This window comes from Furipterus horrens, unplaced genomic scaffold (genome assembly GCF_987537825.1).
Source record: "Furipterus horrens unplaced genomic scaffold, mFurHor1.1.pri manual_scaffold_3, whole genome shotgun sequence".
NCBI classification, from domain to species: domain Eukaryota; kingdom Metazoa; phylum Chordata; class Mammalia; order Chiroptera; family Furipteridae; genus Furipterus; species Furipterus horrens.
In genome coordinates this window covers 192,341,657-192,369,274 of record NW_028327173.1, presented here as the reverse complement: position 1 = coordinate 192,369,274, position 27,618 = coordinate 192,341,657, and the positions used below count along the sequence as shown (strand labels likewise).

The window sequence follows — 27,618 nt, the reverse complement described above, 5'->3', positions numbered from 1 at the left end:
TTTGGTAAATAAATTTCTACCCTAAAGAATTCATAGCTGGAAAAACACTTCAGTATATGCGCGAGTTACTTTTCTGCTTAGGAATCAGAGTAAAGTCAGACAATACTATAATCAATAAACAGCAATGAAAGTGTAATAAATTACAAAGTCATTAAACTCCATTCCCATAACCAATTCAATCAGCAGCTCTTTCTAGATGTGATTCAATATTGCCAACAAAATCTGCCAGAAGTTCTTTTAAGAACTAGTTTGAGCTAAGAATGGCTTCCCACTCTCAGAAAACAGCAGCTCTGCCACAGGACATCATACCAGATAAAATCATGCATTGCTTAGACTATTACGCCTTACAACCTCGTGCAACCAACAGAGGTCTTTCTGGTCAACTTCAAGGCTCCTCCACTTGCTGATCTGGCTTCTGGCCCCAAATGTCTGCTAGTTTCAATAGATTCTCCTTCCAAGATCTAGCTTCTCTACTTGGCTTCACCTGCCTATAGCTCCACTAGGGAAAGAGCCTGGAGAGACCTCCAGCATTAAGACCAGAGAAGAGCTGGGGGCGGTGCTGCTTCTTCCTGCCACTCAGCAGTGAGGATCAACTATGGCTTTCGTCATCTTTTTCCGCGAGAAGAAGAGAAATGCAAATCTTAACCTAGGAAGAAGAATCCAAAAGGCTTATAACTCCACAGAGGGTTTTTCCAATGTAATAAATTTGGATCTCAGCAACTATGTTCAGATTTTTGACACTCAGTAAGACTTATGACTTGTGCCTAGACTGTTTTGAATGCACCTGTCTACACAGCTTTGCTGCCAAACACAGTCTGCCAAAAAGGAAGCTTCCTAGCGGAGTAGAGCTGCTAGTCCCAGAGGTTCCAGGGAGGCAAACAGGAAGGCCAGACAAAAACTATTCAAGGAGCCAAGTCTGCTTAAAAGACACAGTTGTTCTGATTTCTTGAAACTTTCAGAAAGCAAATGTCAGGTAGTAATTCTGCATTGATCAGGAGAGTATAAAATTTTTACGAAGTTGTTTATTTCTAAATCGGTCTTACCTAACTCATGCATGTTTGAGAACGAAGTGTAGGCAATCCAAAGCCTTGTAATTTTTAAACTATGTTAGAGTTACTACTACCTAGCAAATATGAGCTTTAGCTTCTTTCTGGCCTTGGTAAAACTTCAAGAACATTTTCCTTGCAGAAAAGCTGATCATCCCGAAGTTGTTCCTTAGATTTTCAAGAGGATGAAATTTTTAAATGAGAAAAACTTTGAAACTTGATTATCAGAAATCTAGTTTACCTTAATAATGAAGCTGAAAGAAGGTGCACCATCTGTAAATTCTCATCACATCCTTCATTCCCAGATGAACTTCACATAAGCAACCTTTGGGTTTGCCGCCAACATCCAATGCATGGAAGAAACACAGAAGGTGCTGCTCCCCAATCGCTCCACGTCACTGCGACACATGGGACAAATGAAGACTTTGGAGGCAAAAAGAAAACTGATAAGGATGTTTCCCAATTTTGTGGGCTTATAGGTCATAACCTCAGGATGATTTTAACCCCAAGTCTGTCAAGCTTAATAACCACTGTTTCCTCCTCTAGAAAAACAAAGAAAAAAAAAGTGGCAGCAGAGGGTTACCTTACACTACCATGAAGCTATCCCTAAGGTGTTCACCCGTAAGCCCTGGCTGGGTAGCGTAACTGGTTAGAGCATGTCCCACTATACTAAGGCAGTGGGTTCAATCCCTGGTCAGGCACATTCAAGGATCAACCAACGAATGTGTAAATAAGTGAACAACAAATGGATGTTTCTCTCTCTCTAAAACTAAAGCAATTTTTCACACATAAAATTGGTTGCATTGTTTCAAAAGGAGAAAGAAAAAAAGCACAAATTGCCAGAATCTTCCAGCTCCTGACCAAGAGATACTGACCATGTCTTTTTTCAGACTTTAAGTCCAAAGAGCAATCCATCCACTGTGATTCCAGGCGGTACTGAACCCGTTCCTTACTTTAAAAATCTCAAGTTATTCTGCCTACCAGTTTAAGTGAAGAGAAACCTGGGTTGTGATGAAGGGTAAATGTGAAACTACTACCCTTCTCTCTTCACTTTCAAGTTTAAGAAAGCCAAGCTTTAAGTGATTAACTGCTTGCACCCTAGGCCCAACCTGTGCCCAAAGCACTTCCAGTTTCGGCCCAGTGTCATGATGCCTCAGGAATGCCAGCACACCTCCTCTCTTTTCTCTGTGACTTTTCTCTAAGATATTCAAGGGAAGACCTGTGAAGGGATCCTTGTATCACCCACTCCTGGCTTGACAGGCATCACTCTGTACGCTCACCCATGTCACTGCACCTCTGATCACAGTGAGTGGGATGGTGAGAGGTGACAGCCAGAAATCTCACACACTCATCTCTCCTACTTTGCCCCGTGAGCCATCCAAGTGCCTGCAGGCTAAGGAAGAGGGACTCAAGGACGCCCTGAAGCTGAGGTCCTCAAAGGAACAGAGACAGATGTAAACTGTGCCACAACCACAAGTTAAGACAGCAGCCAGGTGCTGGCAGGCGGCTTCCTAAGCGGACCACTGAACAGTTTAAGTGTAGAAGGAAAAGCTCTTACATAAGCTTTGTGAAACAGGAGTAAGGTAACAGCAAAAGAATTAAAAAGAACCACTCAAGTAACAGGAAAATATGCCTTCTGTGCTACATGTCTGGGTGATCAGAGAACGCTTCTAGGTCACTGCCAGTATGGCCAGACCCCGCTGTTAGAGATGCCTGCAGCTTGGCCCACGCCTGAGGAGCCCTGCCCTTGACGGCCTCTAACAGCAGCTGGGTCTGCTCCTTCAGCTGGTCTAGCTCCACCTGAGTTGCCTGGTTCTGACGAATCAACTCCTTGGTTTTCAAAGTGATCTCCAGCAAGCCGGACTTGTGCAGGACCACGAGGGTGTTCTGGAAGCGCCTGTGTTTGCTCTGCCGCTGCTCCGAGAGGACATCCGGGCTGCGGCAGAGGTGCTCCGCGGCCCACAGAGGTGAGCTATAGTTGGCTGACAGCGGCGAAAGCGGGGAGCTGCTCTCTAGCCCGTGCGGAGTGCTGTCGGATGCGCAGACAGGACTGGCCGGGGAAGCAAAGGTCAGGCTGGGGGCTTTAGCCACGTGGCTGCTGGACACCGGCTGAAGAGTCTGGGGACTCCCGCCTGCCGCCAGGGAGGGCACGCCCTGCAGAGCTGAGTCCTCCGCCAGCTTCGTGCTGGGGGGCGCTGCGGGCGGGGGGCTGGACGATACAGCACCAGTCTTGGTGGGCTCGCTGGCAGGCAGGCTCAGCCCAAGTCTCTCGGAACACATTTTCTTCTGCATTCCGCGTTCTCTTTCTCTGGGGCCGAGGGAAAGGCCTCTTTTGCCTGGGTGTGGAGCTATTTTGGTGTAAGAATTCAGAATGGGCAAGTAGTTCCTGGAGTCCGACTTTTTCTCGCCAGAGTGGCCCGGGCTGACGGGAGACGGCGCAGGCGGCTGGAGGAGGAGGAGCTGTGGCTGGGCCGAGACCACCTCGAAGGAGGGCTGCACCGTCCACGACTGCAGCTGGGACGAGCTGCCGCCCTGAAAACAGAAGAGCAGCACACTGCGCGTCACCTGCTGAAAGGAGGGGCGCGCCAAGCTTCTGCCAGCAATTCCAAGGACAGAACTTCCCTCGCATAAAGGGCAGCCCTTTCTCAAGAACATGACTGGAGAAGTGGCTTAAAAATCCATTTGGGCCCGAAGTCATAATTTTTTTTTCCTTTTTTCCTTTTCCTAAGGGAACACTGGAGGAAATATCTATTTTTATTCAAGTTCTATCACTCAGGAAAAGAAATTGTAGGTAGGTGAAGTAATGACATAGTTAAGGTCACAACTGAGGCAATGAAAATATAAATAGTACAATTCTTGGGATAAGTTAAAATGTGCTAATCTCAAGATTATAAATATGACTTTACATCAAAGTCTTTCTTCATTTAGTTACATCTGGAACCTTTTACCTGAACACAACTTTGGATTAAAAAGTTACATATTGTCAGGCGTCCATGGGCCCCCTTTTTAAGGCAGTGACATCCAACAATCATAAAACCACTCAGGACAGTAACAGTCACCAGGTATTGGTGCTTTCCCCAGGCCAGCACTGTGTGTCATGTTCCACATGGGTTGTTACCATTTCCCTTCACAAATAGGAAACTGAGGTGTAGAAAGCTGAAATAACTTGCTTTAAGTGAACAAGATATAAATGACAGAGCTGGGATTCCATCCTCTGTCTCTAAATCCTATCCTAACCATTCTGATATCCTGCCTTTAATATATTTACTCCTTGATTATGTATTTTTATTTTTAATTAAAATACTGATTCAGATGGAAATCTACAATAATAAAGGAGGGCATAGCTATCTAGTTTCAATATTCAAAAGCCAGTCCAGTTCCAACCTGGCCCCAAAGATCTGAGTGTGAGACTAGGCAGGGAGCCAGCCCGAGGGTCTCATCCGTGGTAGGGTGGTCACTTGATTGGGCTGAGGAAAGCCACCTCCCACACACACCCCCTCCTGCACACATTTCAGCTTCTTCAATGTGTGATTGGGAACTTTAGTTCATCTGCTGCGCAAAGTAGGGGGAGACCTGGAGAGTCCATCCTGGAGCCCTCTTGGTACTGAGATATACTCTGGGGTGTATATAAGCAAGCAACGCGAGGCCTAGCGCCCTTCTGCCCTGTCAGAGGAGATCCAAAGTCAGCGGTCTTCAAAGTAGACATCATAGTCCAGCTCCCTCAGAGAAAACGTCCCACTGTTCTAGTCACCCACGCCCTAAGGGTGGACCTACAAGGCAAATGGATCCACGAAACACCTAACTCGTGGCTTTTCTAAATTGGTTTCCCTGGATTCTTCCTAAAGCTGCTGTTATATCTGCTGCCATCATACTTAGCTTACTTGTTCTAATTATTAGATTTTACAATTTATTACTTAAATAAAAAGTTTCCATTTACTTATTCTTAGAGAGAGGGGAAGGGAGGGAGAAAGAGAGGGAGAAAAAACATTGATGTGGGAGAAACATTGATCGGTTGCCTCTCACACGCCCCTAACTGGGGACCAAACCCAGAACCCAGGCATATGCCCTGATGGGGAATCATCTTGGGGGACCTTTTGCTTTGCTGGATGATGCCCAACCCACTGAGCCACGCCAGCTAGGACTACAATGTATTATTCATGCTGAAATTATCTAAGCGAATACAGGACAAGATTTTAGACTTGGCTACCATCTCAGAATCGTTTCACATAAAACCTTCATGTTGAAGATGAGGCAACTGAAGACCAGGGTGGTTAAGTAATTGTGTTCAAGATCACACAGTCAGGTGGCAGAACTGGAATCAGATCCTCAAAAGAGAAATCTCTAAAACCAAGACATTACACAATATACACAGATTTTTTAAAGCATACCACTACTTTAATCTTGGAATGTGCTGGATTCTAGCACATGTGAAAAAAACAAGACGAAACTCCTAGACTACGCCATTAGGTCAGCCTGCCCCAAGCCTGCCATCTCCTGACGGGCCCAGTGGCCTTCCCCAGAGGTCTTTGTCCTGGAGAATGCAGCTCTGCTGGAAAGCCTGCTCACTCTGCAACTGCTCAGCCCTCGGGAGCTGCCAGCCTCGCCTACAACAAAGAGGGCACAGAAACTCTGACACACAAGGACAAGCGACAAGGGAGCCAGAGAGGAAGGCAGGGAGAGAAACAGCCAGGAGAAAGGAAGCCCTGAGAGGCACCACAGAGCTGGTGGGGTGGACCAGCGAAGCTCATCTGGGCTCCATTATGTGCCTTTATTCTCTCTCTTTGTTCAGTAAGCGGAGCTGTTCTTCCCGCTGAGATATGATTTGCCAAGCAAAATCTTCAAATTCTTTTTTCCAAACTCACCAGGCTGCCTTGTTGAAAATCAGTTTGTGTTCCTCAGAAATAACTAGGGAATAGTTAAGATGTTATGGTGCCATGTCAGGCTACAGGTGTGTGTGTTCTACCTAAGGTGGGTAGGTGAACAACATAAGCCGAATTTCAAATGTCACTAGCTTCAAGCAGCCTCATCAATGAACCCATGGACCCATGTGAGAACTGATATAATTTAGAGCAAAATAGGGTAAGGTTAAATGTTCTTTTAACCCAAATCACATGATGAAGTTCCCTGTTTTAAACCCGGGGGCTTAGATTTTCATCTAAATCTTTTCTTGCATATTGGACAATAATCATACATCATGCATAGTTACATAATAATGCCCAAAACAGTATTTTTAAGTTCGACAGAAATGCTGTGTGGACTCTGCTGGGACAGCCCTACCTAAACCAAAGAGCTGCTTTCTCACTGATGACATGCCTTTGGCTGATCACTAAGAAAATGCTCAGAATGTGACATGAGAAATATGGAAATTGCCTCTATTTCAGATAAATGCATCCTATATTTCTAAACTCCCAGGGCATTTCAAAGTAAAAAGAGATTCTTTTGTTTATACCCTAAATTCTGTCATATATTAGACTGCACTATAAAAACTATGACATTTCTGCTTGGTTCCATTATACAAGACTGAAGAATTCCAAAGGAACTAGTATAAATAACCCATGGACACGTACAACAAGGTGGGGATTGACTGTGGGAGAAGGGGTGGGCGGGTGGGGGGAGAAAAGGGGGGAGAAGTGGGACAGCTGTATTAGAAAAACAATAAATAAATCAACAATTAAAAAAAAAGAAAAAGACTAAAGAATTCCAGTATTGCCCTGGCTGGTGTGGACTCAGTTGGCTGGAGCGTCATCCCCTAAACTGAAAGGTCACGGGTTTGATTCCCAGTCAGAGCACATGTTTAGGTTATGGATTCGGTCCCTGGTTGGGGTGTGTATGGGAGGCAACCAGTCGATGTTTCTCTCACATCAATGTTTCTCTTTCTCTTTCTCTGCCCCTGCTCCCCCCACTCTCTCTCTCTTCCCCCCTCCCGCCCTCTCAATGGATATAGCCTTGGGTGAGGATTTTTAAAAAAAAGAATTCCAGTGTTCCTTTGAATGAACTAGGGATACAGAAATAAAATAACCTTGCTGTCTGGAAAATGAGAACACATGTCATGATTCTTGTAGCCCTTTTTAAAATGCTGTCAGGAGTTGAAAGAAAATATCCTCATCCCAGGACAGAGTATGTATCAGTATGCTTCTAAAATCTCTGTACAGAGGAAGCTCAGGAACATTAATTTGCAGAGACACCAGGAGATACCGTTCCTCCTCACCTGCTTCACCAGCACATTCTGCATGACGACCATGGGGGACAATGTAGGGAAGGCACGGCTTGCAGTCTTAGAGTTCTGTCTTGGCCTGTCTTGCCGGCTCCAGCCTAAGGCGCTCAGCACGTCCTCCGACTCCATCTGCTCGGCCGAGCTCAGACATTCTGAACTCCCATCTGGTGGGGAGAAAAACAGTCGGTTCACTCAGGCTCTAGTCTAGGAACTCTTAAGCAGGCCTCCTAGGGAGTGGTGGGTGGCACCCCCTTGAAACTGAATGGAACGTTTGTGAGATGGGTTTTTATGAATTTTTCTGAGGAGAGGGTCTTTAACTTTCACTGGATTCTCAATGGGACCAATAATGATCACTTCCTCCCCAAAAGAGGGACTGCCTTAGGACTCCTTTCTAACTCGCACAAACGCCTGCATCCATTTGGGTTCATTGAAAGTAATCGTCACCAATCTACAGGAGAGTGGGACAAAGGCTTCAAAGTCAGTTCATTACTTTCAAGAATGTGTTGTTAAAAGGGTAAGGGAGTATGTGTGTGACCCAGGGCAAGATTAAGGCCTTTAAGAGGCTCTGGGCATCACAAGACATAATTATAATAATAAAAACAAAACCAATCTGTAAACCTCAAAACTTATATCCATGCTGAAATTAAAATAGCTTCTTTCTAAGTTTTTGAATTGTAAATTCTGAATAAGTTTATCAAAGCTGAAGTTTACAGGGTCTGTCTTTGTTGTTCCCTCTACCTGGTTAGGCACCTTCTTTGCTGGTGCCTTAAATGCAGGAGTGTGCTTACCGGGGATCCTGCACACTGGATAATAGATACTCTCCAGGGCAAAGAAAATAAGATTGCCCTCCGTGTAAGCCATCAAAAAGGACTTAGCTACCTGCTGGAGCAAACCCAGAGAGTACAGCAAACCTGCTATGAGGAGTCTGGGGATACCCTAAATGCTCATCAACTCTCAGAGGGTCCTTGCTGTGGCTCAGTGGATTGAGCACCAGCCTGAGAACCAAGTGTCACTGGTTCTATTCCCATTCAGGGCACTGCCTGGGTTGTGGGCCAGGTCCCCAGTTGGCGGCGCACGAGAGGAAACCACACATCGATTTTCTCTCCCTCTCTCTCATCCCCCCTCTCTAAAAACAAATAAATAAAAATCTTTAAAAAAAAAAAAGAAAAAAAGACTCTCAGAGTAATCTGGATCAGGCAGGACTGGAATGGGACTTTAACTTAAATGAGTATAAGGTCAACACTTGCATTTAAATCAGAATCTCCAGTGACGCTTTTTAGAAATTACAGATGTTGGGGTCCTCGTTCAATCTACTGAACTGACTCATCTGGTACCCAGGCAGGTATAGTTTCACAGCTGGGCACCTCTAGGTAAGAACCATTAGGCCAGAAACAAGACCTCAGGAGCAAAGTGCAAACCTGGTGCCTGGATATTGGTTTCTAAATGCCATTCTGCATGAAAAGGACACCAAGGCTCCTTGGATTCCAAGTCTTTGGCAGGGAAGGTACAAAATGAACCTGGACATCTAATTGTCCCACAAAGCAAAAAAGTACTCAAACACTAATGGAGGCATGTCAAAAAGATACAGGAGCTAACTAGAAGGGACTCCCATTGGCCAAATCTGATTATAGAAAAGAATAATGATAATGGACCGACAAACTGAATTACAAAAGAATTCCATGAACCACAGTGATCCTCAAAAAGGAGATGGAGGAGGGAAAGTGCTTCTTTACAAAGAATGTCAGCTAATAAAATGTACAAGAACAGAATTAAATCACCATTTTTAAACCACATGTAATAATTGATCTGGGCAAAGATCATCAATGGATGCTAAAACCATTGGGAAATAGGCTAGTCACACAATCTCAAAATATCTCATAAATTGCCTTTAATTACAAAGAGAAAAGAGTACTTTTACAATAAAAAATCTGGTATACACTACCTGAACCAAGTGTAAACACTACCTAAACCAAGTGATCAACCAGAGCATCACCAAGAATAAGACAAAGAGAAGGATATTAACAGAAAAAAATGTAGTTTGGTTTAAAAAAATTTTATTCCATTTCTAGTAATGGGGAAGCTACCAGAAAAATCCAGTGTGGGACATTCTACAAAACAGGCCTAACTCATTCAAAGATGTCAATGTCATAAAAAAGAAAAAAAAAAAAAAGGACAGAAAAGGAAAGATGAGGGAGCTGTTCTAAACTAATTAATTAAGACTAAAAAGACAGGACAACTAAATGAAATGTACAATCTCAATAGACCCTGGATCTAAAACACACAAAAAGACTCACAGCTAGCTATAAGGGGCACTATTGGGACAACGGGAAAACTCTGAATATGGACTGTAGCCAATTAATAATCGCAGATTACGTTGTATTCTCAGGTAACTAAAATAATAACTCAGGCAGTGACAACTCACCACACGCTTACAAACAATAAAATGCACATTCTGGGCCCTCCCCTAAGACCCTCAATATCACGATGCCCAGCAGAGGTGTCTGGTGAGCAGCATTTTCCACAGATGCCTCCGATGAGCCTTGTGACAAGGCAAGCTTGGGAAACAGTGAGACGTGAGAGAAGGAAAACCCAAAGGGCTACACAGTGGCCCTCCCTTTGCAGGCCCGTCTTATGTTAATCCCCGTCTTATGTTCCTCCCTGAGCAACAGTCTCTGTAATTTTCCACCACTGGGAGAAAATATAATATACCAACCTAAGGATAAGGTAGGTCTAGTATTCCTAGCAGCTGTATTTCTCAACAGGATAGATTGATTAGTCTCTGTGAGGCTGGATAACATAAACCGTCCGCTGGGAGAGGGCTCCACCTCAGGATGCCAACCCAGTCAGAATGCCCTCGCCATCACCTTTCTGTATCCCCTGGGCCAAAATGTTGACACCAGAGCCATAGTCTAGTGTCAAGCAACTACCCTCAGACCTAGAAATAAAAAAGAGCCTCAGCACAAAATTAAATGATTCACTGGGTGTTCAGCTAGCCCTTTCAGGTAAGATTTAACACAAACTAGTAAGGACAATTATTCTACTTTCTTGTCTCTAAGAGACGCCAAAGTTTGGAACTGGGCCAGGAGGCTCACAGTCCAAATACAAAATGCATGGCTACAGCATTCTGGGTTGTAGAGGGGAAGTGTTTTTAAACACAGCAAAATTACTTTATTAGCAAAATAATTATCTTAAATTATATATTACTTCCGTTTAATTTGTTACATGCAGTATTTTTTCCTGTAATGTAACTATTCCTAAGGAGCTAAGATAGCAGAATTATGAGTACTTAAATATTTCTTCCAGTAACCACTTGCAACAGTTGGAAATATTAGCTTTAAAACTGAGAGTCTGAGTTGAAAAAAGATGTCAAATCATCCCTTTAGAACTGACCCCAGGGTGACTCCAATGGAGACCCTGCCATATGGCACCAGAATTACCATTTTCAGAGATCAGGTATTTATTTATTCTGTATGTGAAAGCTTCCCATCCTTACCACACAAATGAGTTATAGGGAGGACCTTTTTCAGGCAATTCACTCATTACAATATAGCAAGAAGAAGGTATTCTTAACCTGAAAATCCAGAGTCCTTGTCTGACTCGGCCGCTGCCGTGCCGAGCTGACGAGCCACCTTTTTCATCTCTGTGCCTTTGCCTAGTTTGGCCGAGAGTCTTCTGGGGCTCTCTCTGGGTGGGTTTTTCCTCTCCATGTTTTACTGGGCTGGAAGCGAATTCATCTGGACTGCCCTGTGGAAACAACAATTACATAAGAAGTCACTGCCTAGAGAGCTGAAACAGGTGATCGACATGGTGAGTCAAGTAAGGGCAGAGAACACGGCCTCACCCCGTCCTCTGTATCTTCTCAGAGGTCTCCACTGAAGAGGCTTCAAGTTCACTGAACAGTAGAAGGGTTTCCATCCAAAAGGAGGTTCACTGTCCTCTCGCTGCCCTCTAATTCCATTACAAATTCAAGGCACACAAACCACATTCAGTGGAGGCTTTGTAAACGGCTAACAAAGGCACATTTGATGAGGTTTCTGGAGTGGGGCACTCACCCGGCTCCCTGGGGGAGGAGAGCAGAGGGAATGCCCATCTGGGACGGGGCTGGCTTTCCCAGGACACATTTGCCACCTCCCACAGTGTGGTTTCTCAAGTACACCTTTCGCTTCTTTGGATGTTTTACTGAACAGAGTAAAAACTCCTTATATATGCATGCTGCCTTTTGGCTTGAAAAGCACTTTTATGAACAAATAAGATCATATAGCATTTACTTCTATAAAAGCCTGTAACATTACTGCTGCTAATGTTATCTCAAGCCCATAACATTATTGCTGTTAACATTAGCTCACTGGAGCCTCGCGTCCCCTTCTGTAGCTATACCATTTTACAGAGGGGAGGCTGAGGTTCAGGTAAGTTCCATTCAGTCATTTGAAAATATCTGCCCACTATGAACCAGGCATTGTGCTGGGACTAGAGATACAGGGTGAACTGAATAGACATGGTCTACTTTCCTGGAGCTTAGATTCTAGAGACAGACATTAATCATGTAATCACACAATTAATTACTATTTTGATAACAGCTATGAAGGGGAGGGGCTAATAGTCTGCGGCGATAGGGAAGTGCCTTGGAGCTGGGATCTGGGGGATTAGACAGTTACTGGGAGTTAGCAGAAGTTCAAAAGTTAGCTGGGGGGGCGGGACAGGGGTGGGGTGTGGAAGTGTGAAGGCCCCAAGGGAGAATGAGGCCAGGGTCAGGGCGGCCAGAGCACAATGCAGGGGGTAGAAGGCCACGCCCTGGCACGGGAAGGGGGGGTGGGGGCCTGACAGGAAGTGCCTTGTAGCCCATGTGGTAAGGACTCTGGGTATTAACTTAAGAGCTCTGGAAAGTCACAGAAGGATTGTAATCAGAAGAGTGAGATTGGAGCTGCATTTTAAAAGCATCTGGATGCTGCACGGAGACTAAAGTAGGGAGAGGCCAGAGTGGCACTGAGATCATCCAGACACTACTACACTGCTACACAGTGCAGGTGACTTAAGGTGGCAGTGGATGTGGAGACATATTTAGGAGGCTGCCTTGATGGGGCTTGTTGGGGGATGCATGGTAGTGCCAAGAAGAGCACAGAAGATACGTGCTGGGGTGGTCGGGCTAGTTCAGTTTAGGCCACACAGAGAGAAGTGACTGCGTGTCACCCAAGTGGAGATGCTCGGCAGGCTGTCACACGCATCGGGTGGGAGCCCAGGAGGACCACCAGGTTTGCCCCAGTGGCACACTAGTCTGCAGCAGAACCATAACTAAGCTAGCGGTGCAGAGAATTAGACGAGGAAGCCCTTCAAGGGCTGGCAGAGGCTGAAAATATTCCAGATATTTTAACAAAGCCATCTGAGGCACAGAAATGGCAATGAGGTAAGAACACAAGGGATACAACAGGGCTAAAGACAACAGGAGGCCAACAAGGTAAATGACAATAAGAATTAAAGTGGGTAAGTGCTGGTCTGAATGTTTATGTGCCCCTCAAATCTGTATGTTGAAATCCTAACCCCCAGTATTAGGAGGTGGGGCCATTGGGAAGTGTTTAAATCATGAGGGTGGACCCCTCATGAGTAGGATTTGTGCCTTATAAGAGGCTCTGGAGAGCTCCCCAGCCCCTTCTACCTTTGAAGATACAATGAGAAGTCTGGGACCCAGGAGAGGGCCCTTTGATCTCAGACTTCCAGCCTCTAGAACCATGAGAAATAAATTCCTGTTTATTAGCTACCAGGTCTGTGATATTTTGTTATAACAGCCCAAATGGACTAAGACAGTAGGTGTAAACAAAGCCTGGTGACATTTCAATTCACAGTCCCCTCACAGCTCCATCCATTTGTCCTGGGCGCAGAGAAATGTGAGCCTCTGCCGAACAGCACTGTCTCTGGAGTACCCTGGAATGCCAAGTCTGAACCTTTCTGCTAATACAGGATCTTGTGAAGAGCATGAACTACTCCAGAAGCCAGAGGAGAGATTCAAAATAAAATTAAATGAAGAAAAGGATGCCTACGAGCCTCCCAGGGCAACCCTCTTGCTCATACTTTTGCATACAGTATAAGTAGACTAAAGGGAACACACTAATCTGAGTAAGACTGAACTTTAAACAAAAGTCCAAGTAAAAATTATTTTGTACCACATTGAACTCATTTAAGAGAACTGGTTTCCCATGTCAAACTAAGCACTCCTTGACAGGTCAAAGGTTTAGTCCTGTGTGCACAGAAGATAACACAACGGCACTGTCACGTCTTGTATAGCACTGTGCAAAAGCAGCATCTCTGCTGGGCAGTCAGAAAGTTCAACAACATGGACAACACAGCTTGAAAAAATAAGGCTGATGTGCAAAAGTATATCTCTACTTAGGTCAGAATCCTTTTGTATAAAACCCAACAAATGTGCATGTTTTCATTTCCCTGAAATAATACTACCTGAAAGTGAATAGGAGGCTTCTTCAAAATGGAAAGAGATGTACCTTGTGGATGAGCAATCATTTATTCAGGTCTGGCTCTGCTGTCAATTTAGATTAGGAAAGCAGCTCATGTTAGTTGCAACTGACTAAGAACTTGACAGCCCTGACTGGTGTGGCTCAGTGGGTTGGGCATCAAACTACAAACCAAAAGATCACGGGTTTGATTCTCAGTCAGGGCACATGCCTGGGTTGTGGTGTGCAGGAGGCAATCGATTGATGTTTATCTCCCTCCTTTTCTCCCTCCTTTCCCATCTCTCTGAAAATATACAAATTTTTTTTTTTTTTTTTAAAGAATATGCAGGACAATATTGGTCGTGGAATCAAAATACTGGTGAAAAGGAGAACAGATGCTAAAACTTTAGCTCCTGGGGAACTGGCGGCAGTTGGAAGTAAAAAGTACGTAGTCTGCTTGAGAACAGTGAATGAACTACTCTGGATGTGAAAGTGACTAAAAATATGAAGCCTCTGTCCTAAGTTCTCATTACACAGCAGAATGCCTTAATGCTCATTCACAAAAGATGGAGAATGAAGGGCTACCTCCCACCACCTTGACCTCTCTGCTCTGACAGGAGAGGCACTTCCTTTCCAGCAGTGGGACTGAGGACACCAATTGGCCAGTGAACAAGAGACCCGCTCAGGCCCAGCACCAGATGAGACTCCACAGGAGAGAAGCAGAGGAATGGCAGTTACTACTGGCGCTCTCAAACCCAGGGCCACGCAAAAGGCAAAGTCTGAACAGCTCAGAAGATTTTGTTCCTGCTTGGTGTTTATTTTACAATGAAGACAGATGCTCATAAGCTGACTAGGGGTTGAAAATGGGTTACCAGGCTGTTACCCACTGTGCCGTCTCTGCTTCCTGACACAGACTGGAAACCACTACAACTGCCTTACAAACATCTCAGATCCTCATGTGCCTGACTCTGCACTAAAAGGACTCCAACTTTAGCTCCCCAAACTGTCAGAATCTACCCTAATTGGGCCTCTTCATAAGTGCATAATTAACAGTGTCCAAAGATTCACAGAGAACAGTACACACTAAAACTTATAATGAAAGTGAATATAAACACAGAGGTTTATATAACAGGTATAAGATAAAATTTTAATAAGCGCTCCACAGCACTTGGCTCTTACCTCTTTTTGCACTTTTAACATTAGAGTTTAATTGTCTCCTCAACATCAATTTTTTTTTTCAAACTCAGCCCCCAACAATATGTACGAAGTACTCAACAGAATAAAAAATTCTTACAAATCTTCTGTCCCGCTGAGCCTCGCTGACAGCCCTAGCAGCTTAGCTGTCACTGAAATACCTGAACAGCTTGAAGGTCAAGATCCTGCATTTCCAAACAGCACGGTCATCTCAAGATCTAACTTCTGGTCTCCTGCGGGAAGCAGATCTTTCATCTACCCCTTGTTCCAAGATGAAAAGTCAGGGATAAATCCATCAACCAAATTAAAGGTTGGTTAATACAAAAACCATCTCTATGATGACTTAGGCTTATGATAAAAAGGAGACCCACAGTTTACAAGGAAAGGATCTGAAATGCTGCTCTCAGATCTCTCCTTTTATAGCTACTTGGCAACTTTCCTGAGAGCTCAAGTTCCCTTTAAAATGTGTCACATGTATAACACGCGTGCATGGACAGAGTTGTGAGGAAGAAGCCGGAGCAAAGACTTAAATACAATAAAGCTGCAAGGCCAACAAATATGAAGACCTCCCGACCCAGAAAACCACGAGGAATCCCAGTTAGAATCGTAAATACATGACTAGGTTTTCTCTGAAGTCGTTTTGTCTTGGTCTGCATATGTGGAGATACCATTCTGAGAAAATGTCTGTGTATTACAGAGAACACCCCCCATCCACCTAAATCTCTAATATTCACCTTCCCCTTCATTCTTCCACTTGGCTGCAAAAATTCATGTCAAAGATCCTAAACCCCAGTCCCATACACTGTCCTCTGTTCGGCACCTGGTATGGCTCACTCCCTCCTCCTCTTCCAAAGAGAACTTCCCTCAACTCCCTGGCTTCCAGAAGGGTTCACAGTAACGGTGCCCACCTCCCCGTTCGCATCCGCCAGCCCGCGGCTGTGCCAGGCAGCAGGCGTACCCTTCAGGCACGCACGCCTGCCAGCTCAGCAGGGCAGAACTGGGCAGACCCTAGGACTGTGCTGTGACTGGCACACGCCCGGGCAATGCATGCTGCCAGGACTTGGGCAATAACGGAGAGCCTGAATTTGGGCTGCACTGTACCCTGGGCCTGGCCCCGCGCTCCCCTCCACCCACCCCCTACCTCCCTACTTGGTACGTCTTCCCTATCTCCCTCGCCCCTGGCACCATGCCGCGCTGGCTGGCCACCCAGGGGAAACCACAGCCAAGGGAGTGACAGCAGGTCTCTGGAAAAGATAGCACACCTGTGCCCCGGACCCAGAACGGACGCTACCCCGAACCCCACACCGGAGTCCCAGGATCCTTACCGGGTAACCAGCTCCCGCACCCACTCACCTGCCCACTCCCTGCCCTCAGTTCACAACTTGGCAGGAGGCCTCCAGGCTCTCCCCCTGCCCGGAAGCCCCGCTGGCTGATACCCCCAGGGCTAGACTAGGGCCCACCTGCCCCAACGGTCTTACCCCACTGGCACCACACACAGCCCGCGCCGCTCGGTACACGGCCCCCTCCTCACCCGTGATTCCTTCTCCCACGCAGTCCCACCCCTTGCAGCCAAACAAACCAACTAAATGGGAGAGGGACGCAGAGCATCTGCTCCCACCATTTGGCCTTCCGTACCCCCAAAGTCCCAATTCTCCCTTTCGCCTACCTCGTGTCCCTTCTTCGTTCGCCTACTCCCACCTCCTTTCCACGCTCCTCGCCCAGACCGTTCCCGCGGGCGCCCAGCGCTCCCTTCTCACCTAGGGCCGGGGTCACCACTCCACGACCAGCCTGCGGTTCAGGTGGCGCATGCGCCAGCCCGGCCCCGCCGCTCCATGACAACCCAGTAGTCGCCGGGTCCCGAGCAATCCCCCCCGGCCTCCCGCCTCTTTCTCCTCCCTCCGCCTCCGCGGTGGCTGCTGCCAGCCACGTGATCCGGCTCGGAGGACCCAGTACCACGGAGACTGCTCGCTGTTCTCCTAGAAGGGCCCTTGGAGGCGCACCCTGTTCCTGCCTCCGCCGGAACGCGAGCCCCGCACGCCTCTCGGGGAGCACGGACGCCCCGAAGCGGCCGGCGTTCTCTCGGCGGAAGGCGGATGTCTCTATGGTTGTTTCCCAGGCCCCGTCGCCATTTTGTAGGGGGGATGTTTAGCCTTGAGCGGCTGGGGCACGCTTTCAAGGCGGAGTTTGGAGAAGCTTCTAGCAGTCATGGGAGAAGGCATGATTCTTTTGCGAGAGTGGATGGAGAGTCGTTGGGGAGAGCAGCTCCCGTTTTGTCCGCCACGAAACCGTCAGGGTTGGGGACCAGGACAGGCCACGCTGACTGGCACGCGAGCGCGTGGCAGCGGCGTCCGGCGTGGCGGGACAGGTGCACAGTTTCGCTGACAAGCGATCTGAGGGAGGCGTGCCCTGCCCGCCCCCAAGCCGCTCACGTTTTTGCCACGCCTGTCTAGACGATTGGTTTGCGTTCCCTACTACTCCTCCAGACGAGGCGGAAACGTAATCAGTATTTTTGTTGGATGATTTCATGTCATTTAATGTATGACTCACTTTATCCCGTGGGACTGCCCGAGATGCTGTGTTTTGTATGGGTACTGTGTTCATGCCAGCTCTTGCTAAAGCGACGCAGTGAAGGCACCTGCAACCTCTAATGAAAAAAAGGGTTGGGATCAGTTGAACTAGTTATGCTTTGAATCAGTGAGGGTTACTTCTTAGTTTAGAAAATATTCCTTTACAGGTGAAAAAGGGGACACAATTTAAAGAGGCGTCATGACAGGAGGCGAGTTCTAGAGCTGCCCTGGCCAATAGGGTAGCGCCGATCATTAGCGGGTATTGAACTACTTAAAATGAAAAAACAAAGAACACCCAGCTTCTCGGATGTACTAGCCACATTTCAAGTCCTCAATAAGCACACATAGCTAATGACCACTTTATTGGACAGCCCAGATTATAGCACATTGCCAGCATCCCAAAAGTTGTATTGGACTGGCCCTATGTAGGTAATCCAAGCGTAAGTGCTGCTAGGTCATAGTTAATCATGACCCCCGGTCACAGATAATGAATGCATTACTAGGTATGAATGTATTTATCAGCATTAGCTCTACCAACAGATAATGATTGAGAGCCTACAGCATGTAAGGCTTTTGTTTAGAGGCTGTAGGGAGTGCAAATGATGGTTGACAACTATCAAGTAATTAAGAGGCAACTTTACATGTATTCTCTTTTGATGCCTTCAAAATGTATGATGTTGGTGCTATTATCATTTTCAGATGAAGGCACTGAAGTTTATGCCCACGAAGTAACAGCTACAAAGCCTGGGATCCTACTCGTTAAGCCATAGTGCCTCTTTTTGAGGCAGAATAAGTCTTTGCCTTCAAATACCTTAGAGTCTGAGGGCTTTCAAGATGACAGCTTGTGCTATACTCACCTCCTCCCAGGACTAAACTGGAATTACAACTAAAATATAGAGCAATCTACCTGAATAATCTGAAGAGAGATCTTATAACTGGGGATTTATGGAAGAAGCCACATTGCGACAGGAAGGGTAGAGATGTGAAATGGGCTGACCCCACTCCCATTCCAGAGGGATATCTCAGTTGCAAAGGTTCCCCTTGAGAAGTGGGGGTGTTCTCAACCCCAATCCAGGCTACCCAGCCCAGAGCACCAGAGCCAGGAAGAGGTGCCCACACAACATATAGCTGTGAAAATCAGCAGGAATTTTGTCTGCCAGGGAGAGATAGAAGTCTGCTGGAGACGCAGAAGCCCTCTTGAAGGGTGGACACACAAAAGTTTGTGCACAGTCACTCACTCTGGGCTCTGGAGGAGCAGACTAGAGTCCAGTGAGGAGAGACTGGGGCTTGTGGCTCGGGGGAGAGAGGTGAAAGGACAGCCTCCAGGACTTCTGTGCTCAGTCACTCTACCACATCTTTCTTGGGTAGAGAACTCCCCTCCATATGGCATCAGCCTGGGCAATACAATAGCCCCACTCTCCAGATTCCCTTTCATCACATCCTATGGAGCTTGTGCCCGGCTGAGGAGTCAGTTGCCTGGGCTGGGGTGTAGAGGTATAGGCAGACTCAGGGGGTGTCAGCTACCGAGTGGTGTTGTTTGGGGGCGGGGGCCATTCCTCCCACTTTCATGTGAACCTGATGGGTGCCTCTTGGAGATTTGCTAGTCCCACTCTCTGGGTTATTGGCATCCCTACCCTCCTGACTCCTCGTGGCTCCACTCTGCTGAGGTCTGGGCAGAATCTGGGACAGACTGAGTTGTGTGGCTGTAGGGCAGGGCCCCTTACCTTCCCCTAAGCCCGACTGGCACCTCTCCTTCATGGGAAATGCACTAGCCCCACCTTCCTGACTCAGTGGCCCCATCCTGCTGAGATTGGGCTCCTGACAGAATCTGGGACAAATTGAGTTGTGTGGCTCTAGGATGAGGGTCATTTTTCTCTCAAATGTCTGATGGTGCAGAGTCCTCCCTTCATAAGGCCAAATCTTGCTCTGTTTGGGCCTAATAAACTCTGCTGGCCTCACCCTGATGACTCCCTGAGACCCCGCCCACCACAAAGGTGTTCAAGCACCCATCAAGTGGAAGCTAGACTTGGTATACCCTGCGACATTTGCTGAGAGGCCTCAGACCCATCACTGGCCCCAAGTTTCAACTTGTATCAATCTGGTGGACACTCACCCCTATCTGGTGACTCACTGAGAGTATACCTTATTCAACTTGAATACCACCAGAGGCTTTTTCAGTGATTGAGCCTAATAGGCAGCCAGCAGGCAGAGGTGGATCTTGGGGTGTCTTAGACCTTTAGTTGACCTGTCCCTGGGCCTGGTACTGGTAAAAGTCAGCCTTGAGGCACAGCTTGGTCCTTTGTGTGCACACCCAGGCCCAGCAGAGGCAGCTACAAACTGTGGGTTGCTTTGTAGCTCCAAACAAGTTGCCCAGGACCAGTCATAGGCAGTGTCTGATATTGGCTACATCACAGTTTCTCCTAAGAGGCTCCAGAACAAACACACCCCGTGGCCATCTTCAGACATGATTAGAGCAGGATCCAATTAGCTTCACAGGTGGCATATTCAAAGGAAGACCTTGGCAGGTACCAAACCCTGCTGAGGTGAATTCTGCTTTCTGTGGTCAGCACCACCTGCATAGCAACTGATACACCATGGGCAGGGTTGATTCTCACAGTCATAGGCCAACAGCAATCAAGATTCAATTGCAACAGGAGGGCCCATGTAACCAACACAAGGGACATTCCTGGAGCATCCAGCTCAAGTGATCGAGGAGACTGTGCCACTAGTTCACACAGGACACCTACTACATTAGGCTTCCCTACCACCAAGACTAGGAGTCATAGCAGATCTACATAGTACATAGAAACAAACACAAAGAGGCTGCCATAATGGAAAGACAAAGAAACATGCCCCAAATGAGAGAACAGGAGAAATCTACAGAAAAGGAGCTAGGTGAAAGGGAGACAAGCAATTTATCAGATATAGAGTTTTAAAAAATGGTTAAATGGTTCTAAGGATGCTCAGGGAACTTGTGAGAACTACAACATCATGAAAAAGGACATAGAAACCATTAAAAAAACAGTCAAAAGAATGCAATATCTGAAATTAAGAATACACTAGAAGGAATAAAGAGTAGGTTAGATGGAACAGAGGATTGAACCAGTGATTTGAAAGACAAGGTAGCAGCAAACATCCAATCAAAGCAGCAAGAATTAAAAAATAACTTAAGTGGGGATAGTTTAAGGGACCTTTGGGACAACATGAAGCATAAAGACATCCATATCTTCCACATAATAGAGGTACCAGAGGACAAGAGAGAGCAAGGGATCAAGAACCAATTTGAAGAAATAATGACTGAAAACTTCCCTAACCTGGTGAAAAAGACAAGTCCAGGAAACAGAGAGTCCCAAACAAGATGCACCCAGATACATAATCATTAAAACAGCAAATACCTTAGAGTGTGATATAGGAAATAAAGCCATACAATAATAAACACTATGAGAGAATGCAACAAATGCCAGAGGATTCTGAATAAGATCTAATTAACAAAATCAAAGGAGTAAAAAATAATCTCCAGCTTGTTTTTTATTGTTAGATGAGAAAGAGACCAGGAGGTAAAGCTTTAAGAAGGACAGATAAAAGTTGGGTTTACAGTAATGGAAGTGGCTGAGAGTATAATGCATACCAGGCAAAAGAGGATAAATAAAATAAGCAAAATCATGAGGATTACTGTAGTCCTCCAAAGATTCAACTAAGTCAAACCCCCTTAATTTTCCCTATCTCACGAGCAAACAGCAATGCTATATCAAGAACTTGAATTTCAAAGACAAGTTTGGTATTGGAACCAATTGAATCAAGCATTATTTTTATTAAGCTACTGTATAGTTCTAAATAATTGGACTATAGAATAAGCAATTCATGAAAATGGATATGTTTATATAGCCAAACCAATGTAAAATTCTTCCTCCTTTCTTTGTTAACTCACCAGGGTTTGAAATCAGCTTCTTTGTCGATAGTTTCCTGGTGCTGTGAGTTATTTAATCTCTGCTGTCATGCTCTTGTTTAGGCTGAGATTCCTATAATGGAGAGTGGGTTTCAAAGCATCATTTCTTACTGTAGAGTCCTTTCCAATTTAGGTCCTCAGCACCAGTGGTTAGGATTTAGCACCACCACTGCCAGCAGGGGGAGACCTGCTCCCTTCAATGCCACACTTAGGAATTTATTTTCCTTTCTACTGTCATGGAGTGCCACAGACTAGGTTAGAAACTGCACCTTCACCTAGCCTACTTCATTCATTTGTTACCTGCTGTGTCCGTGACAGGATTTGAGTTTTCAGTCCTGCATAGGATGCCATGAAGAGTTAATTTCGTCCTGAGCTTTATTCGAAGATATTTTAAAGATTTTATTTATTTTTACAACGAAGGGAAGGGAGGGAGAAAGAGAGGGAGAGAAACAGTGATTGGTTGCCTCTTGCACACCTCTAACTGGGGACCTGGACTGCAACCAGGCATGTGCCCTGACGGGGAATTGAACTAGTGACCTTTTGGTTCACAGGCTGGTGCTCAGTACACTGAGCCACACCAACCAGGACTTGAAGACATTTTGAAGTAGTGTACAATATAATTTAAAATATTTATAAATATTATTTTAATATTTACAGCTGAATTGAAAACAAGTTATTTTAAAATTGTTAAAAAGTAATTAAAATAGTGTAATAGCAATGAAAGTATTCAAAAGATCTAGTTTCAAATCCTAACTCTTATCAATATCACTTTTTTTAAAGAAGGAGATTTCAACATGTTCCCCCACATATACACAGGAGAGAAGATGGGCCATAATCTCAATTTAAAAATTGAATAATTTCTGCTTTATGAAAAAATCATTGCTTTTTTTTTTTTTTTTTTTTTTTTTAAATTTTGCTGAGGACCAGTGGAAACATCACCACAAGGGCTGGCACCAGTTTTTGGACCTACAGTTCAGAGCCATCTATTTAATTTTTCTGAACCTTAGTCTGGCCATCTATAAAAGAGTTATCTTCTAGCCTGGATCTAGCCTCATTAGTGTTAACCACTTTACAGTGTTATAAGAGGATCTGATGGCCTGGTAAGTGTATGTACGCTCCAGAGTCCCGGAATCATGAGCCACTGAGAGAAAAGGCAAGGGGCACCTGCCTCAGTGTGGGGAGAGGGATCTACGTGTCCCACGCGGGCAGACGGGGAGGTAGATGACAGCAAAATGCATGATCTTTTTTTCCTTAGCAGTCAGGTGACTAGAACCCCACCAGGCAGGCTGATTGTTGGCCCATATTCTTAGGGACTATCTGGAAGAGCAGGAACAATAAAGAGTAATTTTCAGGTTACTGTCAAGATGTTAATATATAGGCTCAGGTTTGATTTCAGGAGCAATGGAACAAACTCCTTCCCAAATAGCTCTCTTATCTTCTTGCCAATACATGAAATTCCTGTAAGTATGATTGCTTGACATGCAAATATTCTAGAACTCACCCCTGTCATTGGAGGGTCTTTACAATTCAGAGAATTTGCTCAGGAATACCCCAGAATCCTAGGAAGAGCTTTATAAAACCTAGTAGTCACTAGACGTGACAGAAGTAGTGGCTTTACTTTGTAGACTGACACATGCCCAGGATCTTGGCACACCAGCACCAGACAGGCAAGGCAGGTAGTTTTGATAGGCTTTGCTCCACAGGGTTGGCCAGCTTGTTTAAATCAGCATCACAGCAGGTTGGACAAATGGGCACTGGATGTCAGCTTGAAGCCTTGCCCTATTGTTCATCAAAATTACCTGGTTGGTTTTATCTTGATTCAGAATCTGCTTTCTCTGTAACTGCCTACCTGATCCCAGAGTCCAAGATCTCAAAGTTAAGTTTCAAACAGGCGATGAAAAGGAATTTCTGAAACAGACTTAAAGACTTAAAGATGATATTCTTGAGAGTAGGAGGTGGGCAAATATTCTTCTAAAAATTTTTACTTATTGATTTTAGAGAGAGAGGGGAAGAGAGAGAGAGAAAGGGAGGGAAAGAGAGATTTGTTGTTCCACTTATTTATGCATTCACATTAGTTGCTTTTTGTATGTGCCCTGACAAAGGATTGAACCCACAACTTTGGTATATCTGGATGATGCTCTAACCAACTGAGCTACCTGGCTAGAGCTCAAATATTCTTTATTTTTTTTAAATCCAGGGGAGCCCTGGCCAGGTAGCTCAGTTAGTTAGTGTGTCATCCCAATATGCCAAGGTTGCGGGTTTGATCCCTAGTCAAGGCACATACATGAGTCAACCACTGAATGTGAAAATGAGTGGAACAACAAACTGATGTTACTCTCTCTCTCTCTCCCTTCCTCTCTCTCTCCAAAATCAGTAAGTAAAGTTAAGCAAAATTCAGGGAAGATAGTTCTTTTGGAAATTCATGTGAAAAAGATGAATCCTCTTAGCCTCCCAAATTTGAAATGGCATTTAAAGGCTTAGAGAGCCTTTATTCATCCTCCAGTGCTTTATCCTGTTTTCAGCCTATTTCAAAGACAATGATGCCAATACCTAAAGTGGAGCAGAGTCTTTACAAGGCAACTCATTTGCCTAAAATGTCTGGGAAATCACGTCCAAGCAAATGAATTATAATACTAGGAGCATTTTCTTCAGGTATAAAAAAGTGTGGTTTATTCATCCAGAACTTGGGTTTCTTTAAGACATTGAGGGTCCCTTTTAAGATGTAAAAGGCTGCTTTTATCTGGTACAATCTCATCTCTGCTGGAATCATGGGATGTGCTGATCTGCAGCCCTTACTGAATTGACAGTCATCCACGTGCAGAGCTACAGTACTTTTGGTCTCTTGCTTTGTGGACAGGGATAACAGGGTAGCCCACAGGGTGGGTAAATCCAAAAAAATTCACAGGGATGTCTCATGCTAATAGTTTAATGAAAAATTCCCTCCAGCATTTCCTGACAAGGCACTGGGATTTTCTCCAGTGTCACCACACTTCAGGAGTGATTGTGTCATCCAAGTGCAGGTGTTCTTGGCTGTCCTTTACCTGTTGTCTCTTCATGTCGCATACAGCCAAGAAAGCAGATGACAGGTTCATCTCTATTACATGGGGAATTACCAAGTGGTTGCCTAGCAACTCACACAGTGCAATCAACATGGTCTCTGTTGTGGAATGTAGAGTGGTTGGCTTGCATTCAAGAATGACTATTTGCATATTTCTTTTGGGCATCTAGAAAAATAGGTATGTTTTCCTAGATTTGAGGCTATTAAAATGGCCTTTTGTATTGCTTTACCCTAATGCTCATTTTATAGTATCCCATTATCATAAAAGTTGACAATTATCTGATCAAATTATTAATACAGCAATTGCTTCAATTAAATTCAATTCTGCAAGCATCTTCAATATGAATACTGTAAGCCGTTATAAGGATGAACAAATATGGTCCCTGTCTCAGGGAACTTATAAGTTTAAGAGATGGATAGAAATGATTTGTTTACATATGTGAAACAGCTAACATGCGTATGTGAAATAAAGGTATTTTTATTTTAAAGAGTTCCTGTGTAGTTGATCAAAGGATTTTTCACTTTTATTTAGATTCTTTCTTTTATAGCTTACAGCAGCTAGCAGTTCAAAACGCTGCAATCAGTTTAAAATCAGTTTTCAGCCCCAGCTCCTGCTGGAATCTCAGCAATCAGCAGCTGCTGAACAGCTCTGGTTGGAGCAGACACTGTCAGCAGCGTCGGGGGGGATGGTGCCGCAGTCTTTCCGCATAATCGCTGCGGAGGTGTTCACAGCCTCCCCACCTCTGCTTTACATGCGCTCCCGGCTGTCAATCCCTTGCCTTTCTTTGTCTACTCTGCAGCCTTGCCAGCGGCCCCTCCCCACGGAGGGAGAGCCTCCGGAATGTTTCAGATCTTGAATTAAGGAGTCCTTTAATCACTTGAGCTAAGTTTTTTCCCACTGGGGAGATGGTAGCTAGACAGAGCCTGGGGTTTGACTAGCCCTTTTCCCTTGAGCTGATACGTCTGGTGGGTCGGTTTGGCATCTTTTCTACCAGGAAAGTTCCAAGGCAGGGTGTGTAGTGACTGTTCCTCTCAGCACTGGTACACAGTCCTGCTGCCCACACTCAGGAGGTGCAGGAGGTGCCTGCCCCTCCTCAGTGGACTACATGGGGAATCCACAGAGGGAAGAGGAAGCTCTTACGAGTGGTTGTACTGTGGCGCCAGAATTCCCGTCCCCACCTTTTTTTTTTTTTTTCACTGTGTGGTTGCCTCTCACTTGTGCCCCCAACTGGGGACCTGACGTGCAACCTAGTAATGTGCCCTGACTGGGAATCGAACCAGCGACACTTGGCTCGCAGGCCGACGCTCAATCCACTGAGCCACAGCAGCCAGGGCCCGTCCCCACCTTTTGTTAGCGTACTTTGTCACCTCTGCTCGTCCTCTCAGATCCCAGAGCAGGGCCTGCCTCTGCTCCTATCTTCTACCAGCCAGTTCATTCAGATCCTCTGCTGTTCTCGAGAAATCATTCCGACCTCTTGTCTTCACTTAGAGCCCCAGACCGAGGGACAGGCAGAAAGGGGCAAAGAGGAAGAGGAGGCTGCATGAGACCCTGTAGAGGTATGTTTCCTGTCCTTCTTCATTTCACCCTCATAATAACTGTGCAGATCCTCATGGTGTGTTCCACAGATGAAGCTCAGAAAGAGCTAACGCATGTTGCCCTGGTGAGTACTAACACTACAGTACAGTATTCCCTCTCTTATCGCGGGTATTACATTCTAGACCGCAACCGACCCCCCGCGTTAGGTGAAAATCCGCAAAGTAGGAACCTTACATTTATTTTAGTATTTATATATATTTTAAGGCTTTATAAACCCTTCCCACACACTTATAAACTGTTCCCAGTCCCTTATTAACCTTTCCCACTCCCTTAACCTTTTCCACACTTTTATAAACACTACTTATGTTCTTAAACATATTCTACACTCTTAAACCTACGTAACTTTAACAAAACATGTATACAGTACCTCCAAATCCCATGATATAGCAAAAAATCCGTGATAAATAATTAAATATAATATAATATAATATTTTTAAAAATTCTGTGATACAGTGAGGCCGCGATAAGTGAACCGTGATATAGAGAGGGACTACTGTACTCCTGTCTCAAGGTAGCTTTCCACTTACGATCAAACCAATCAAAATGTACTATGCATTATGGACCTTCCAAGGTTAAAGGACACAGGAAAGAATAAGCCAAAGTCTACCTCTGAGATATTCACAGATCAGTTTTGTCAAGTGCTGTAAGGAAGATTGGGAGCAGAGACAGATCAGTGAATTCAGGTAAAGGGTGGGCGTTCAGGAAAAGATGCGGAGAGAGCCATTTAAACTAGATCTGGGAGGCTGGCAGAGAAGGCAGGCCTCTTCCTTTACCTTTAAAAATGGGCCTCATCCTGGATGGGCAGCTCAATTGGGTGGAGCATTGTCCTGTTCACCAGAAGGTTGCGGGCTTGATCCCAGGTCAGGGCACATAGCTAGGTTGTGGGTTTGATCAGTCTGGAATTACGTACTGGAGGCAACGAATCTTTCTCTCTCTCTCTCTCTCTCTCTCTCTCTCTCTCTCTCTCTCTCTCTCTCTCTCTCCCTTCTCTGTCTCTCTCAAATCAATAAACATATCCTTGGCTGAGGATTTTTTTTTTAATGGGCCTAGAGTAGAGAATCTGTTGCCCTTTGATATTGGGAAATCCTTTATTGCTCTAATCTAAATCCTTTACACAGCAGTTGAAATAGCAAAAAGTCTTTGCCTAATAACCTAGTCACAGAAGCCCTTAGCAAATCATATTTGGTGTTTTGCCCTAACATAGAAAAAAACTATTTGTTTCTCTCTTACCCCCAAACCCTAGCTAGGCATCTCCAGCTGCTGCTAGGGGACAACCTCTGAGAGGTTCTCCCAACCAGGGCCTCCCTGGAGGGAGGGGGGGCAATCAGCTAGTGGCAGATCTGCCCCAGACAACTGCATCTGGAAGGAGTCTACACTATAAGCATCTTCCATGGCCTCTTCTCTGAAGACAGGATTTCTGAAGTTCAATGACATATGGAAGAGAAGATCCAGTGCAGCGTTTTGCAACACCGCACAGCCAGACTTTATGAGACTGGGGTGCCCACAAGATCAGATTGACATCCAAACCTAAATTTTTTGAACTCCGAGCCCCTCTC

At 45.4% G+C, this 27,618-nt stretch overlaps 1 protein-coding gene and 1 long non-coding RNA gene across 5 annotated transcripts; one reads left to right on the top strand and one right to left on the bottom strand.

Annotated features, from left to right (window-relative positions):
* Window positions 1-1,375: 1,375 nt before the first annotated feature.
* CIPC (CLOCK interacting pacemaker) lies at window positions 1,376-16,791 on the bottom strand. Of its 4 annotated transcripts, none has more exons than XM_090271221.1 (4): window positions 16,561-16,791; window positions 10,832-11,004; window positions 7,255-7,424; window positions 1,376-3,578 (listed from the first exon to the last, which is right to left on the bottom strand). In XM_090271221.1, exons 2-4 carry the CDS (start codon window positions 10,965-10,967, stop codon window positions 2,688-2,690), a joined length of 1,197 nt encoding a protein of 398 aa, XP_090127347.1. In that variant the 5' UTR covers window positions 10,968-11,004; window positions 16,561-16,791; the 3' UTR covers window positions 1,376-2,687. The 4 variants fall into 4 exon arrangements, with proteins under 4 accessions (XP_090127347.1, XP_090127348.1, XP_090127350.1 ...); XM_090271222.1 differs by having other exon boundaries at window positions 16,652-16,791; XM_090271224.1 differs by lacking the exon at window positions 16,561-16,791 and adding an exon at window positions 14,880-14,908.
* Window positions 16,065-27,618, top strand: LOC150017091 (uncharacterized). Its single transcript, XR_016509872.1, has 3 exons — window positions 16,065-16,222; window positions 25,955-26,022; window positions 27,471-27,618. It is a non-coding gene; the product is annotated as an uncharacterized LOC150017091 (long non-coding RNA).

What these genes read in the sequence shown, in the direction of transcription:
- CIPC (XM_090271221.1), bottom strand. Translation starts at nt 10,967, where the DNA reads ATGGAGAGGAAAAACCCACCCAGAGAGAGCCCCAGAAGACTCTCGGCC. An exon ending in CAAGGACTCTGGATTTTCAG is followed by an intron (nt 7,425 to 10,831) that starts GTTAAGAATACC and finishes TCTCCCCACCAG; the next exon opens with ATGGGAGTTCAGAATGTCTG. An exon ending in AGAATGTGCTGGTGAAGCAG is followed by an intron (nt 3,579 to 7,254) that starts GTGAGGAGGAAC and finishes TTCTGTTTTCAG; the next exon opens with GGCGGCAGCTCGTCCCAGCT.